Raw genomic sequence first — 13,962 nt, forward strand, 5'->3', positions numbered from 1 at the left:
TAAAAAAAATAAAAAAATTAAAGGTAAACTTACTAAATTTACAAAAAATATACTTAACTCAATGCACAATGAGCATCAAATTAAAAAAATAACATCCTAAAAGATATACTATAAAATGAAGTATATCTGTTTGTGTTGAAGTGAAACTACTGCAAGTACACTTCAGGTACACTTTAAATATATTGCATCTAAAGACAGATATTATTCAAAGATCATACGATCCTCATAAATAGACATTAAAACACATTTTAGGCTTAATATTAAGAAATGTACAACATTGTGCACAAGTACTACTCTAAATAAATTATAATATTTATATCAGTAAGCCTCGAGCCATAAATTAGTAAATGTTAATAGATTAAAAGCATATTTAGTATGAAATAAATGTATTTTAAATATCTTGAAGACCAGTATCTAGATACAAAAAAAAAGTCTTCAGTTGCTTTAATGTCATTTACATTAGTGAAAGTGTTAATAATTAATCACGAATACAGCGTTCAGGGAACGTTCTGGCAAAACTCTTTAACACAAAATATTATCTAAAAATTATTATTTAAACCAAAACTTTTTTCTAAAACGTTTTAGTTGGACGTTAATCTGACAGTGTTTAAACTCCAAATTTCAAAACCTTGCAATTGCAAAATGATTAAACAAAACATTCTTAGAACATATTTGTCATGGTTCCGTCATGATCATATTTACATGGCAATATTATTGGATTATGGCACTTTTTGACTCGTCTGGTGCATGAACCTGTTCCTCTGCGCATGAATGTGTGTTCTTGTCTGTATTTGACCAGCAGGGACGAGAGGCGCAGGTAGAGAACGCAGGTCAGCGCGTCTCTGAACGGGTTTGACGCGCGTCTGACGCGTCACGAACGCCGTCGCTCATCGGGTTAAACCGTTAAGAAAGCAGTTATTCAAATCCTGCAGCACTTGCACCGGATTCTGTCTGCGGTATCATAGCAACAACACCGGAGAAGCGGCGTAACATCAGCCGCAGCGGATCCCGAACCGAACCGAACCGAACCGGAGCTCAGAACTCTGGAGCGGGGAACCGGCGCGCGGAAATATTCCTGACTGGAAATAACGAACTTAACGCGCAAAATGCGGTCTTGTGAAGAGAGAAAGTTTGCGTTTCGTTGCCCGAACGCGAATCTGTTAGTCGTGTTTCACGGTAAGCGATGGTTTTCTCCTCACGCGTTCCTTCACTGTGTAGATGGACTGGATCATGATTCATCGATGGATTTATAAATCGATGGATATATGAATGCATGTCTGTCTCCAGTGTTTTGTGTTCGTTAAATGTACCGAATGTCTGTCACGCACGTTATCTTCCACGCGTAAACCTCGCCGGTTTCCCGGATTCTGCTCGGGTTTATGTTCATTTTGAGATGCAGCTTGTTTTAAATGATCTGTATTCGTTGTTTTGTTTAATTCCTCCTTCAAAAGCGCTTTAACAAAGAGATGCAGTGTTTCCACCTGAGCAGCTCATTCTCATCATCTCCATTTTATTAACACTCACTGCACATTTTATTTAGATTAAACTGCTTAAAATTCGCCTTTTTATGGTCCTGAATGTCTTCTATGGTCTGAATTTGTTGTAACAAAACATGAAGTGTCAAATACGAGCATTAGTGTTTTAAATCGAGACAAAGTGTCTAACTCTCCTCGACCTGTGTGAAGAATAGCTGGTTATAGTATTGATCTGAAGGGCTGGCCGTGTTTAGGTTTAGAAGAAGGCTCTCAGGTCAGATAGATCGATGCATGTAAGGTTAGGTTGTGTTCTTGTCTTCCGGATCATGAGGCTGAGAACTCCTGCATCTCTCTAAAATATGAAAGTTGTGCAGGATGCATTTCACCAGGTAGATTATTACAAAACCCCGAAGATCTTCCAGTGTACTGTACACCGCTCTTTGTGCTGGATGAGCTCGAGAATTAGTCAAGGACCTGAATGAGAACATAGTGTTTTCTGCAGAGGTTGTTACATCACGTTTATAGTGCACTTAGTCAAGTAAGATCTTGTTTAAAGCCAGTGCAATAACTAATGCATGGATTCATGAGATGATGTTTATGTCAGAGCTCAGTAAAGCTCATGAGAATCTGTTCGAGCTGGAATAACTAAGAGCAGCGTAAAGTCACTGACATGCAATAACTGCATGCATAAAACCACCAGCTTTGAGCTTTTAGGCTTACGTTAGAAACCTGCAGATGGTTAAAAAAAAAACCTTTACTAGAGAAAACCTTTACTGTTATCACGAAACTGGACTCACATCAAAGCAGATTCCTTATTAGAATCCAGATCTTACATTAGAGACCAGATTTCAAGTTCGAGACCAGATCCTTATTTGCTGTAGTCAGGGTCAGTATGAAACGCTATGAATGTTTCTTATCTCGATTACAGTGACCTAAACGATCACGGCTATCAGTATTATCACAGTGTTGTTGAAGTGTGCTGGAAATGTTCAAAAAGTACTGACGCATAAATCATTTCACCTAGTTTTATATTTAAAATCAACAAATAAAATGACCGTTTGCATAAACACTAAAACAATAACCTTCTTTACTGTCACATCTGATGTTCCCAGTCCGTGAGGTTTTGATGTTCTGGAATTAGTTTAGAAAGATGTGTTTTCAAAGAACCCTGATGAATTGGTGGTTGTACGTCAGCTTGGTTTTCATTCGTTTCTATGAAACCTGTCTATAGTAGTGAGTTGAGTGATGGATGTGGTGTTTCTAGCATCTCACACACTGGATAAACACAGTCTGGAGAAGCTGGATTCAGATCAGTGACCCGTGCAAACAGCATATCATTCATTTTCCGCCCACGAATGAATGTCAGACGCATATGCTTGGTGAAATTTGTTTATTTGTTTTACTGTCACCTGCGTTTGCGAGTGCAATCAGATGGTAACGGTCATCACTTTTACGTTTCTCTGCACTGATGATGGAGCTGCTGGGAAATCATATCTTTTAACTGCAGCTATTTTTACAACCGAACTCGTTCTGGCAGTCTGTCATTTGGTGTTTTGTCCTCATGACGTGTTTGTCACCCGCTGCTCTCCATCCAGTCCTTCAGAAATTAACATAAAGGTCATTGTGATCCATAAATCCTTCTCGGCCGTGTTTGAGATGTCAGTTGTGTCTCTGTGGATCCGCCTCTCGTTTCTGTTCGCTTGGATGCGGAAGGATCCGCGCACACCTTTGATCTCCCGGTCATCTGTGTGTCTGGACTGATGGAGCGTTTTCAGCTTTATTTCATTAAACCTGGAGCCCTCCGTTGCCAAACGCTCGCAGGAATTCATCAGATCTGTAAATCTTTTTTTGGTTGGAAATATAGAAGCAGAGCCAAGGCTGAAATATGGGAGCTGTACTGTGTTTTATAACACCTGTGGATTGTTAGAAATGAAAGAGCGGTTTGTTAGAAGTGAAGCAGAACGAGACGTGACATAAGTGATGAAGTTCAAGCACATTAAGAAGAACATTTAGTCACATGTAAGGGATTCACACAAGTTGACAGCTTTTTAAAACAGTTTGCAAGTGCACCTTTCTAAGAGGTTTTGCACTATTTGCAGGTTTAAAGGAATAGTTCAGCCAAAAATGAAAATGTGCTCATCCCAGATCAGGATGAGTTTGTTTCTTCATCAGGTTTGTAGAAATGTAGCACTGCATCAGTGTCTCAGCAATGGATGCTCTGCAGTGAATGGGTGCCGTCAGAATGAGAGTCCAAACAGCTGATAAAAACATCACAATAATCCACAAGTAATCCACAGCACTCCAGTCCATCAGTGAACATCTGGAGAAGACAAAAGATGAAACACATCCAGCTTTAAGATGTTTTTAACTCAAATACATAGTTCATAATCCATAATAACACTTCCTGCAGTGAAAAAGTGCATCTGCTGTTGTCTCTCACATCAAAATCCAGACACATATTTGTTTAGAGCTGTTTAAACACTGCTTGATCTGTGCAGATTTCTCTCCTGATTCACACCAGAACACTTTTTCACTGGAGGAAGTGTTATTATGGATTATAGACTCTATGTATTTGAGTTAAAAACGTCTTGATGCTGGATTCGTTTCAGCTTCTGTCTTCTCCAGATGTTCACTGATGGACTGGAGTGCTGTGGATTATTGTGGATTATTGTGATTTTTTATCAGCTGTTTGGACTCTTATTCTGACGGCACCCATTCACTGCAGAGCATCCATTGCTGAGACACTGATGCAGTGCTACATTTCTACAAACCTGATGAAGAAACACACACATACTGATCTTGAATGAACTGCAGGTGACAACATTTTCAGCAAGTTTAAATTTTTGGCTGAACTGTTCCTTTAAGAGCAGCAGTGTATTTTCACAGGTTGAGCAGCAGTTATTTAAACGGAGCGTGTAATAAAGCTTGAATGGTCCTCTGTAGTGCACTAGTGAGTAAATATACTGTAGGGCAGGTCCATAAACGCTCATAACGGACACACTTATCAGCTGACAGGAGGGGAAATAAAGATTTCCCTCATGCTTTTTCAGTGCTGTGATTGAATCAAGGACAATAGAACTGCACTGTCATTCCCCCGGGGGTCAAGAGATCCACGGTCTCTGCATTCAGAGTTAAATCACACGATTTCTAGAATCATATCTGTATGAAAGCCAGTTGATTATTGGGTTGACTGACGAGAACACATGATTACACGCTATACAAGCGTCATGTTTATTTACTGTCAGCAGGTTTATGAAGCACTGGAGGGTCATTATCACCGGTCATCACAGGTCGTATCTGCTGATTCATGATAAATCAATGTCCATCTAACATGTCGAGAGACTCCAAACACACTTAATGAGAGAAATGGACAGTCGAGATCCAGCGAGAAACTAATTCATTTTGTCTTCTCTTCTCCCCTGATGATTCAGAACTAATGAACCCTGGTGCTGGAAACTCAAATATGTATTTTCTCTCTGGAAGTCCCTTTTGGAAGACAACAAAGATTTAATTGGTGCCATAAATTATTAGATTCCACTGCAGAAAAGCAGACGGGTTCACAGAGGCCACTGAAAATATGTCTGTCTGTTTCGATTTAGAGCATGAAATAAACATCCAGTGAATCTCTCTCTGTGTCTGTGTTGGTTTCTGACTCTAATAAGGCTCTGTTAGGGTGATGTGGTTTAGAAAGACTGCAGTGCATCTCAATCTTTGAGAGTTTATTCAGAAGGACATTGTTTCTTATTTAATGAAACGTCCCCAGCATCACAGCTCTCAAACCTCATTCATGCATATTCAGAGATGGCACGGTTCATCAAACCTGGTCAGATCCCACTAAGAGAAGCATTTGATCCCATATGATTTAAAAGCTTTAACTCATTGTTACTGAATTGAACATGAAGCACTGAGATGACGTCAGTAAGTGAATCAGTCCTTTCTGATAGACGCTACACTGCAAAAAAATTATTTTCTTTTTTTAGATATTTGTACTAGTAAGCAATATAAAACGCTATGAAATATGAAGGCAAATACTGTACAAAAACTGAACCACACATATACAAAAATAATGCAAAACAAAAAAATATAGACTCTGAGTTTTTAAAGTCAACTCAAAAAGTCAAGAGAATTGTTCGTCGAAATGACTGACAGAATAACATCAGCATCGTGCAAAGTAAAGTAAAAGATCATGTTCCATGAAAACATATTTTTTTCTAAATGTCCTACTGTAAATAAGCAGTATCAAACACTTAATTATTGATTAGTAATATGCATTGCTAAGAACTTCATTTTTATGACACAACTTTAAAGATGATTTTCCTCAAATAATATTTAGATTTTATTGCTAAGAACACCCTCAAAGATGATTTTCCAGATAAGGCCCTTATGATTTCCAGATTTTCAAATAGTGTATCTTTCATATGATGTATAAATCTCAGTTTCAAACAACAACAAAAAAGGCCCTTATGACTGGTTTTGTGTTCAAGGGTCACATATGCATTTAATGGATGTGTCTCACCATCTTTTTGCATTATATATTATATATATTTTTTTTAAGTGCAGTGACCAAGTTAAAAGAAGTTCAGCTCATAACCTTGCATTTTTCCAGCGTCTCAACCCTAGTAATCCTACAGTATATGTTACAGTATATGTACTAAGCAAACAAGATTTTTTTCCTGCTGGCTCTAAATTCACTCACTCACGTTCCTGCAGTTTCATCAGCTTTTATGTCAAATCAAGGAACAGATGCTTTTCATCTTTCTGTGTGGAGTCTGGCGTGAATCATGTCATCTGTCTCTGTCTCACACTGCTTCTGTTCTTCTTTCACTCATGTGTCGCTGATCACTGCTGTGTGTTTGTGCTGCATTAACCCACACCATCCATATGCTGCTCACAGAAACAAGCGTCTCGCTCCCACACAGAGTCCAGTGAACACGCCTGAGAACGAGCGCCGCTCTGCCTGGGTTCATTCTCTCATTCTCAGCCTTCCAGATACTAGAGAGCTTTCATCAGGATAAGTGAGCTTCTGGAACATCCGTCTAATGAAGAACCAGTAGAGCACAGCAGATGCTGGTGTGTGTGTGTGTGTGTGTGTGAGAGAGAGAGACATTCATTGGAAATGGTGATACTGGTTGGGTGGCACATATATATTCAGATATACCAGTGTGTGTGTGTGTGTGTATTCACATCAGTGTTAGGATTATTGTGGTAACAGGTCAAGTCTCTTCTGCTCACCAAGAATGCATTTCTTTGATGAAAAATACAGTAAAAACTGTAATATTGTGAAAATATTATTACGGTTTAAACAGCTGTTTTCTGTGTGAATATCTGTTAAAGTGTAATGTATTTCTGTGATGTGCAGCTGTATTTTCAGCATCATTACTCCAGTCTTCAGTGTCACATGATCTTCAGAAATCATTCTAATATGATGATTTGCTGCTCAAGAAACATTTCTGATTATTATCAATGTTGAAAACAATTGTGCTGCACAATATTTTTGTGGAAACGGTGATGCATTTAATTTTTCAGGATTCACAGATGAACAGAAAGTTCAAATTTATTTATTTTAAATATCCCCAATTTTTTGAATGGAAGTGTATTGTAGTTTCCACAAAAATATTAAGAAGCAAAACCTTTGATAATTATTTTTATGGAATGAACACACTCACATATACATGTTCAGTCTATGTGTACTGCGTTTGGCTAAACCCACATTTGCATATTTTTGCTCTTTTGATTGCTTCTCATTTGTAAGTTGCTTTGGATAAAAGCGTCTTCTAAAGGCCTAAATGTAAATGTCTAGATCTCATGCGTTCCCAGCCCACACTTATGTCCTCATATTCTCTTTATCTTCTCCAGGATGATTAATTGAGCGCCATCATGATCGCCACAGGGGGTCTGCTGCGGATATCTGCCAGGAGACAGGACTCGCTCCGCGCGAAGAACCGAGCCGAAAACAAGCGCAAGAGGAAAGAGAAGAAAAAGAGGAAGAACGAAGTGGTGGTGGTGAAAGGAAAGCTGAAGCTGTGCTCTGTATCTGGACTGGTCGCTGCCATCGGGATTCTGGTGCTTCTGGTTGGAGTGTCCATGGCTGTACTGGGCTACTGGCCCAAAGAGAGTCCGCTTTATCCAGGACTGATGAACACACAGAGGACTCACGAGAGCCGAGAATCAGTCAATGTGACCAGCAGACCGCCTTGGGATCTCTTAGATAAAGACCTCAGGAGCTATAATGGCTCCAGTGGGACTGCTGAGCCTGATCCGCCTAAACTGGGAGCATTCTCTGCATTTATTAACAGATACTTGTATTCGGACAAGATGAGGGTGTTCGGACCTTTAATCATGGGCATCGGGATCTTCCTGTTCATTTGTGCCAATGCGGTACTTCACGAAAACAGAGACAAAAAGACCAAAATTATTAACCTCAGAGACATCTACTCAACGGTGATTGACATTCATAGTCTGCGGAGCAAGGAGTCGGCGCCGCTCAACGGTTTCGTGAACTGCTGCCAATCCAAAGACACCAAATCGAACGGTTCCCCTCATAAGGGATCGTCTCAAGGTAGCATGATCCCATCCCGACGACCGTCTACCACCATCCCACGAGTCTCGTCTTTGGAAAGACAGAGCTTTACGGACACCGTCTACAGCATCTTTCGAGATCAGAACCGAATTGGCAAGCAATGGGAAACCAGGAGCATCGTGTCCCCTTCGGTCAACGCTTTCACCCTCCCAATGATGAAGCTCAACCACCGAGGAGCTTCGGAGAGAAGGGGTTCGGATAAAACCGGAGAGGCCAAACGAGAGGTCCTGGACGCCGAGGCCATTTGCAGGCGTTTGGAGGATTTGGAAGCGTCTCGGACCATCACGAAGGCCAAAGTGGAACCTCATCCCGTGCTTCTGCAGGATTCGGTGGAGGTCTACAGGAGCAGTGGCAGTTTGCAAGGAGCTCCTCGCGTCTCTCTGCAGGGTTCCCAGGTTCAGCTGCTGCTGTCCGGTTCCCCGGGCCGCAAGGCCACCGGATCTCACCTGTCCTTGAGCGCTTTGTCTGACCACTCCAGGTGTGTCGATCTAGATATCTGTCCACATCCACCCCTAGCGGCGCGCTCGAGACGTCTCAGCTGTCCTCGGCTGGAAGGCCTCAGCAGCGGAGGCTACACCAAACTCGAAGGCCTTGGCGGCGAATCCTTCGAGTCCACGTTCAGTCGAGAGAGCTCCGTTGAGGTTTTGGAAAAGGAAAGGGAGCTTTGTGCTCAGACACATCAGCAGGAGTGTGCCGCGGTCAGACAGTATTCAAAGAAACAAAAACTCATAATGGTTTCCCAGTCGGACACCACTCTAGAGGATGTGGAAGTTTAACTGGCTGGTCTGACATGCAGTGATGGTCTTTAGAAAGCAGTCGAGACTAGGGATGCACGATGGTAGATTTTTGCCGATATCCGATAATTTCAAATCATTTCGGCCGAATGCCAAAGATTTTATTTGTGGATTTAACATGGTCTAAAGTAAAAGAGTTGTAAAAAAAGCTCCTTGCTTTTAAGTTTTCACAATCCATATGCAAAAATATATTACATATTAATGAATAAATCTGTTTATATTAAATTATTTAATTTATTAGCGTCATGTTTGTGATTTTTATTCATGTAAGCTGTAGCTTTTGACATTTAAATCAAAACAGACTTGTGATTTAATGACATCAAAATTGCTATTTGTGTGTTTTACCTTCATTTTATTACAAGTACACTACAAGTCAAAAGTTTTTGAACAGTAAGATACATTAAAACCCTTCAAACAACCAAACCTTAAAACATCTGATCCAAAATACTGCAAAAGCACTAATATTGTAAAATATTTTCACTGTTTAAAACAGCAGTTTTCTGTGTGAATATCTGTTAAAGTGTAATGTATTTCTGTGATGTGCAGCTGTATTCACACCAACACAAACACACACACAAGTGTCACATGATCTTCAGAAATCATTCTAATATGCTAGTGTTGATTTATTATTATTATTATTATTATCATCAATATTTTAAACAGTTTTACATTAACTGAAACATGAAAAAATAATAAAATCCTAATTACCCTGTGAAATAATAATAATAAAGGTTTTTTTGAGCAGCAAATCAGAATATTAGAATGATTTCTGAAGGATCCTGTGACTGGAGTAATGATGCTAAAAAATCAGCTTTGAAATCACAGAAATAAATTACATTTTAAAATATATTCAAATAGAAAGCAGCTATTTTAGATAAAAATAAAAATATTTCACAATATTACTGATTTTGCTGTATTTTGGATCAAATAAATGCAGGCTTGATGAGCAGAAGAGACTTCCTTAAAAACGTAAAAAATCTCACTGTTCAAAAACGTTTGACTGGTATTTTTTCATGTTTATTTTTTCAGCCTTTATCGGCCGATTCGGGTAACTCTCCGATAATATCGTGCATCCCTAATCAAGACTTTGACTGAAATATTGTCAGTGTGTTCTCAGTCTTTAACACGGTTTCCTCGAGGAATTACAAGCAGAATCCTGACGGAACGAAGAGACCTTCAGCATGACCGCACAGCTCCGCTCCACTAGATTAAACAACACCTTTATTCTTCCAGTAGTAGATTATTTGTGGCTGTTCTGGTTTATGGGTGAGGTCTGAGCAGCATGTTTTATACTGTCATCTACTTGCACTTTTTTAACCACCAAATTATCAGTTAATTTTAGAAATTGACTTGATAGCAATATCTCATCTGAAGTGTTCTCTGCTTGTGTGGGAAATATTTATGTTTGGGTTTTGTCTCAGAGATGTTCACCTACACTTGTATGCTGTCAGATTGTACTTGTAGTTTGTTTGTTTGACTAAATGAACTCGATCCTGACGTCCGCTAGCCCAGTGTTTCACGTGGTTCAGTCTGAAATATATTGTCCATTATAATACATTCAAGATATCATGAGACGCTGAAGTGGTTTCTCAGATGAGTCTTGGGGTCGATTAATTAAAGATGAATCAACAGTGTCTCTTTAAAGCAGAGAGAAAGACTAATGCTGCAAATGTTCTTAAAAATCTCCATCCAGAAATCTGTTCCATTAATGAGAGACTGAAGATAATGTTTCAAGTGTAATTAATCATTTTTTTTTTTTTTTTTTCACAGTTCTGAGTTTTCTCTGAATTTGGAGTTTGTCTCAATCATAACTTTTATCTCTGATTTGGGAAATGAAGTCATAATTGTGAGATAAAAAGTCACAATTACCTTTTATATTTGTTTTATACTATCTAGTGAATTTTGGCATCACAACATTTGTAACAGTTTGAAATCTGGATGAATATTCCTTTTGAAATCTGCTGTAGGTGAAAATGTGGAGTTTGAATGAGTGTGAATATCTTGAGGAAGTTCAGAGCGTTTTAATGGAGATACATACGTGTGTTTGAAGCTGTGTGTGCAGGTGTGATGAACAGACGCTCATGTCTTTGTCTCAGTGTTGAAATGAAACAGTAAACTCTTCTAATGCTTCCCTCATCCCTTCATTTCATCTCCATGTGTCTGTCTTTGATAGAAACATCGGATTCTGCTGATTAATTAATAAACATGATGAATGCAACTGAACCTTTTTTTTTAATGTATTAAACCCTTTCCATGTCAGTCTTCTGTAAAATCACTTTAACAAGCAGAAGCCACTTCCTCAGTGCCATCGTCCTGCAGGAAGTGACATCATTTTGGAGGGAGAAAGCAGGAAGTATTATATCTGTGGATCTGATGTCTTGTTTGTCTGAAACAGAGATGTGCAAACCTTTGATTTGGTCCATTATGCCTTACACCATAAGCAGGAAATAACATCTTGGTTTAAATAAAAATATAATAATCCAGTTGTATATAATGCATTATTTTTCAAGGTTATTTTCCCCAACACTGACCAAGGGTGGAAAAAGAAATATGATTTCAGTTTCAACTTCCTGCAACATTTAGATTTTTTAAGCATTTAATTTAAATTAATTTAATATATTAATAGGAATAATAGTATTTATATTAACAGAATTAATAGTAGTAATTATATGAATAATAATAATTTACTGTTACATTTATTTAATATAAAGTAATAATTATTAATAATACTTTAGCTGTCAAATATATTAATAAGAATATTAATAATATTTTTGGCAATGTATTTCATTTATTAATATAAATAATTAAATTATATTAATTTTTTAGCATTTAGGGCCATTTTTATAGATTAATATGAATATATTCTCAAATATAAAATATTTAAGTTACATGTATTTAATATATTATTAGGAATATTAGTACAGTTTTTCTGGATTGCTAACACAATTCATGAAACTATTCCCCAAACTACACACTAACTTGTGCAAACTTTAAACTTCCAGGTCAAAGTCAAGCACTTCAGTCAAAAACATATTCTCTTCTGTCAGACTCAAACTTTGCACAAAGCTGTCAAATACACAGACTACTTCACTGCCTAGTGCGCACTAGTGAGATCACTTCATCACACTGCTACAGAAACCTGCTTCTGGGAGACAGGAGACATTGTGCTTCTGCTGTTTGAGCGTCAGCTTTCAGAGACTGAGACAAGTGTAAGCAGATGAAATGTGTGCTAAAGCCCTCTAGTGGCCCCTGGTCTTATGTGCACTGGTCTAGACTGGTTTTGGTGGTTTCTAGGGTGTTGCTAATGTGTCTGTGTTCTTCTTTTGCTCTGTTGAAAATAATAATGTCAGGAGGGCTGAGAGATAACTGCAACCTTTCAGAGATTGTGAATGAAAGTGCTGGGAAATATGAACCGTGTTTGTTCGTATTAAACTTATATACTTTAGAAATGTAGATCAATTAGTTAACCATAATTAATTTAATGAATCCAGAGGCTTCATGGACGTTATGATCTTCATCAAAAACCGTCATTGAGGGCAGGGGGAAGAAATATGATTTTAGTTTGTATTGTTGGTGTTTCTACAGTAACTCAGAGGTGCTCATCGAAGGGTTAACTCCTCCATTCTGGTTTTGAATAGCTCTCAAACATCTGAAATGCTTTATGTAACAGTCAGTGCTGTTTATGTAACGCTGCTACAACACACCCTCAATCTCCCAGCATGCACTGCAGCTCGTGTTCAGCAAAATACAGATTCTCAGAGTTCATTTATGACTGAGTGCAGCTGGTGTTTCATGTAAGGTCTGGATCGCGCAGTGCATCATGGGTATGAGTGAGGTCACAGAGTCATCATCACAGTTTAATAACAGCTGCTGCTGCTGCTATAGAGACAGTCAGAGACAGAGACTGACCGATCCTCCAGCGCCACCCGGTGGCTCACATTCACCTCACATTACAACACATTCATGTATTGTTTAACAACAAACACACACACACACACACACACACACACACACACACACACACACACACACACACACACACACACACACACACACACACATATATATATATATATATATAGATATAGATATATATATATATATAATATATATATATATATATACATATTGCATAAAGGAAATGAAGCCTTATTTAGGGCCATTAAGGTTTTAGAAAATAAATAAATAAAAATGACTTTAATATTGAAAATCCTAGTACCCTATTCTAAAAATATTAAAATTGTCTTTTGACAATTAATTTTGTCCTTTGAAATGAAAAAAGTACAACGAATACTTGAGGTATATATGCTTTATAAAGTTTAAATAATGTTTAATTCAGTGTTATTTTTCTGTCATTGATATACTATTATAGTTTTTGCTAATATTTTGAATGAGATTTTTTACCTAGGTATTTTGTTTTCAAGTTTTAGTCATTTCGTTGTGGTTTTGTCATTTTATTTTATTTTTATGTGTATATGGTTTTTATAAAAAACTGTATTTAATAGTTTTTGTTTATTTAGTTTTAGTTATTTTAGTACTTTAATTTATCTAAACAAAAATGATGAATGCTGGCAACTAGCTGAAATAAAATAGTGTTTTATTTTATTTCAAGTAATTTTATATATATATATATATATGGTTTTAGTTTTTAACTGTAATAACACTGTTTTAATTGTCATGAAAATAATGTCACTATGCAAAAATTGCACAATGGATGTTCCTGAAAAACAGGCTTCATTTTCTTCATTTTCACGTGCAAAATATCAATATTTAATTATATTAATATTTAATGTTTGCATTTAATAATATTAGTATTTAATAAATTAATCATTGATTTTAAAAATCTTTTTGACATATTTCTTGATCTTCACGTACTTTGAGAAATCTCTTCACATGACCACAGGTCAATATCACGTTCATTACAGTGACTCATTTAATCATGCATATTAATGAGGTCTTTGAGCATAACTGATTCTCTTTAAAGTGCAGCTCTGAGTCCTGACAAACACTCAGATCTGATGATAGTGTTGTGGAATATTCATAGAATTTCACAGTGGTAAGTGAAGAGTAATATGAAGAATTCATAAAGTCATATTCCACAACAGCGCAATCA

The 13,962-nt window shown here is 37.6% G+C and overlaps 1 protein-coding gene across 2 annotated transcripts; it reads left to right on the plus strand.

Moving 5' to 3' along the window:
- Positions 1-704: 704 nt before the first annotated feature.
- LOC109057410 (transmembrane protein 200C-like) lies at positions 705-9,141 on the plus strand. Of its 2 annotated transcripts, none has more exons than XM_042752188.1 (2): positions 705-1,176; positions 7,332-9,141. In XM_042752188.1, exon 2 carries the CDS (start codon positions 7,353-7,355, stop codon positions 8,829-8,831), a length of 1,479 nt encoding a protein of 492 aa, XP_042608122.1. In that variant the 5' UTR covers positions 705-1,176; positions 7,332-7,352; the 3' UTR covers positions 8,832-9,141. The 2 variants fall into 2 exon arrangements, with proteins under 2 accessions (XP_042608122.1, XP_018930199.2); XM_019074654.2 differs by lacking the exon at positions 705-1,176 and adding an exon at positions 6,177-6,545.
- The last annotated feature ends 4,821 nt before the right edge of the window (positions 9,142-13,962 follow it).

Source organism: Cyprinus carpio, chromosome B24 (genome assembly GCF_018340385.1).
Source record: "Cyprinus carpio isolate SPL01 chromosome B24, ASM1834038v1, whole genome shotgun sequence".
Classification (NCBI taxonomy): Eukaryota; Metazoa; Chordata; class Actinopteri; order Cypriniformes; family Cyprinidae; genus Cyprinus; species Cyprinus carpio.

Coding starts and splice junctions, on each gene's coding strand:
- LOC109057410 (XM_042752188.1), top strand. CDS start 7,353: ATGATCGCCACAGGGGGTCTGCTGCGGATATCTGCCAGGAGACAGGAC.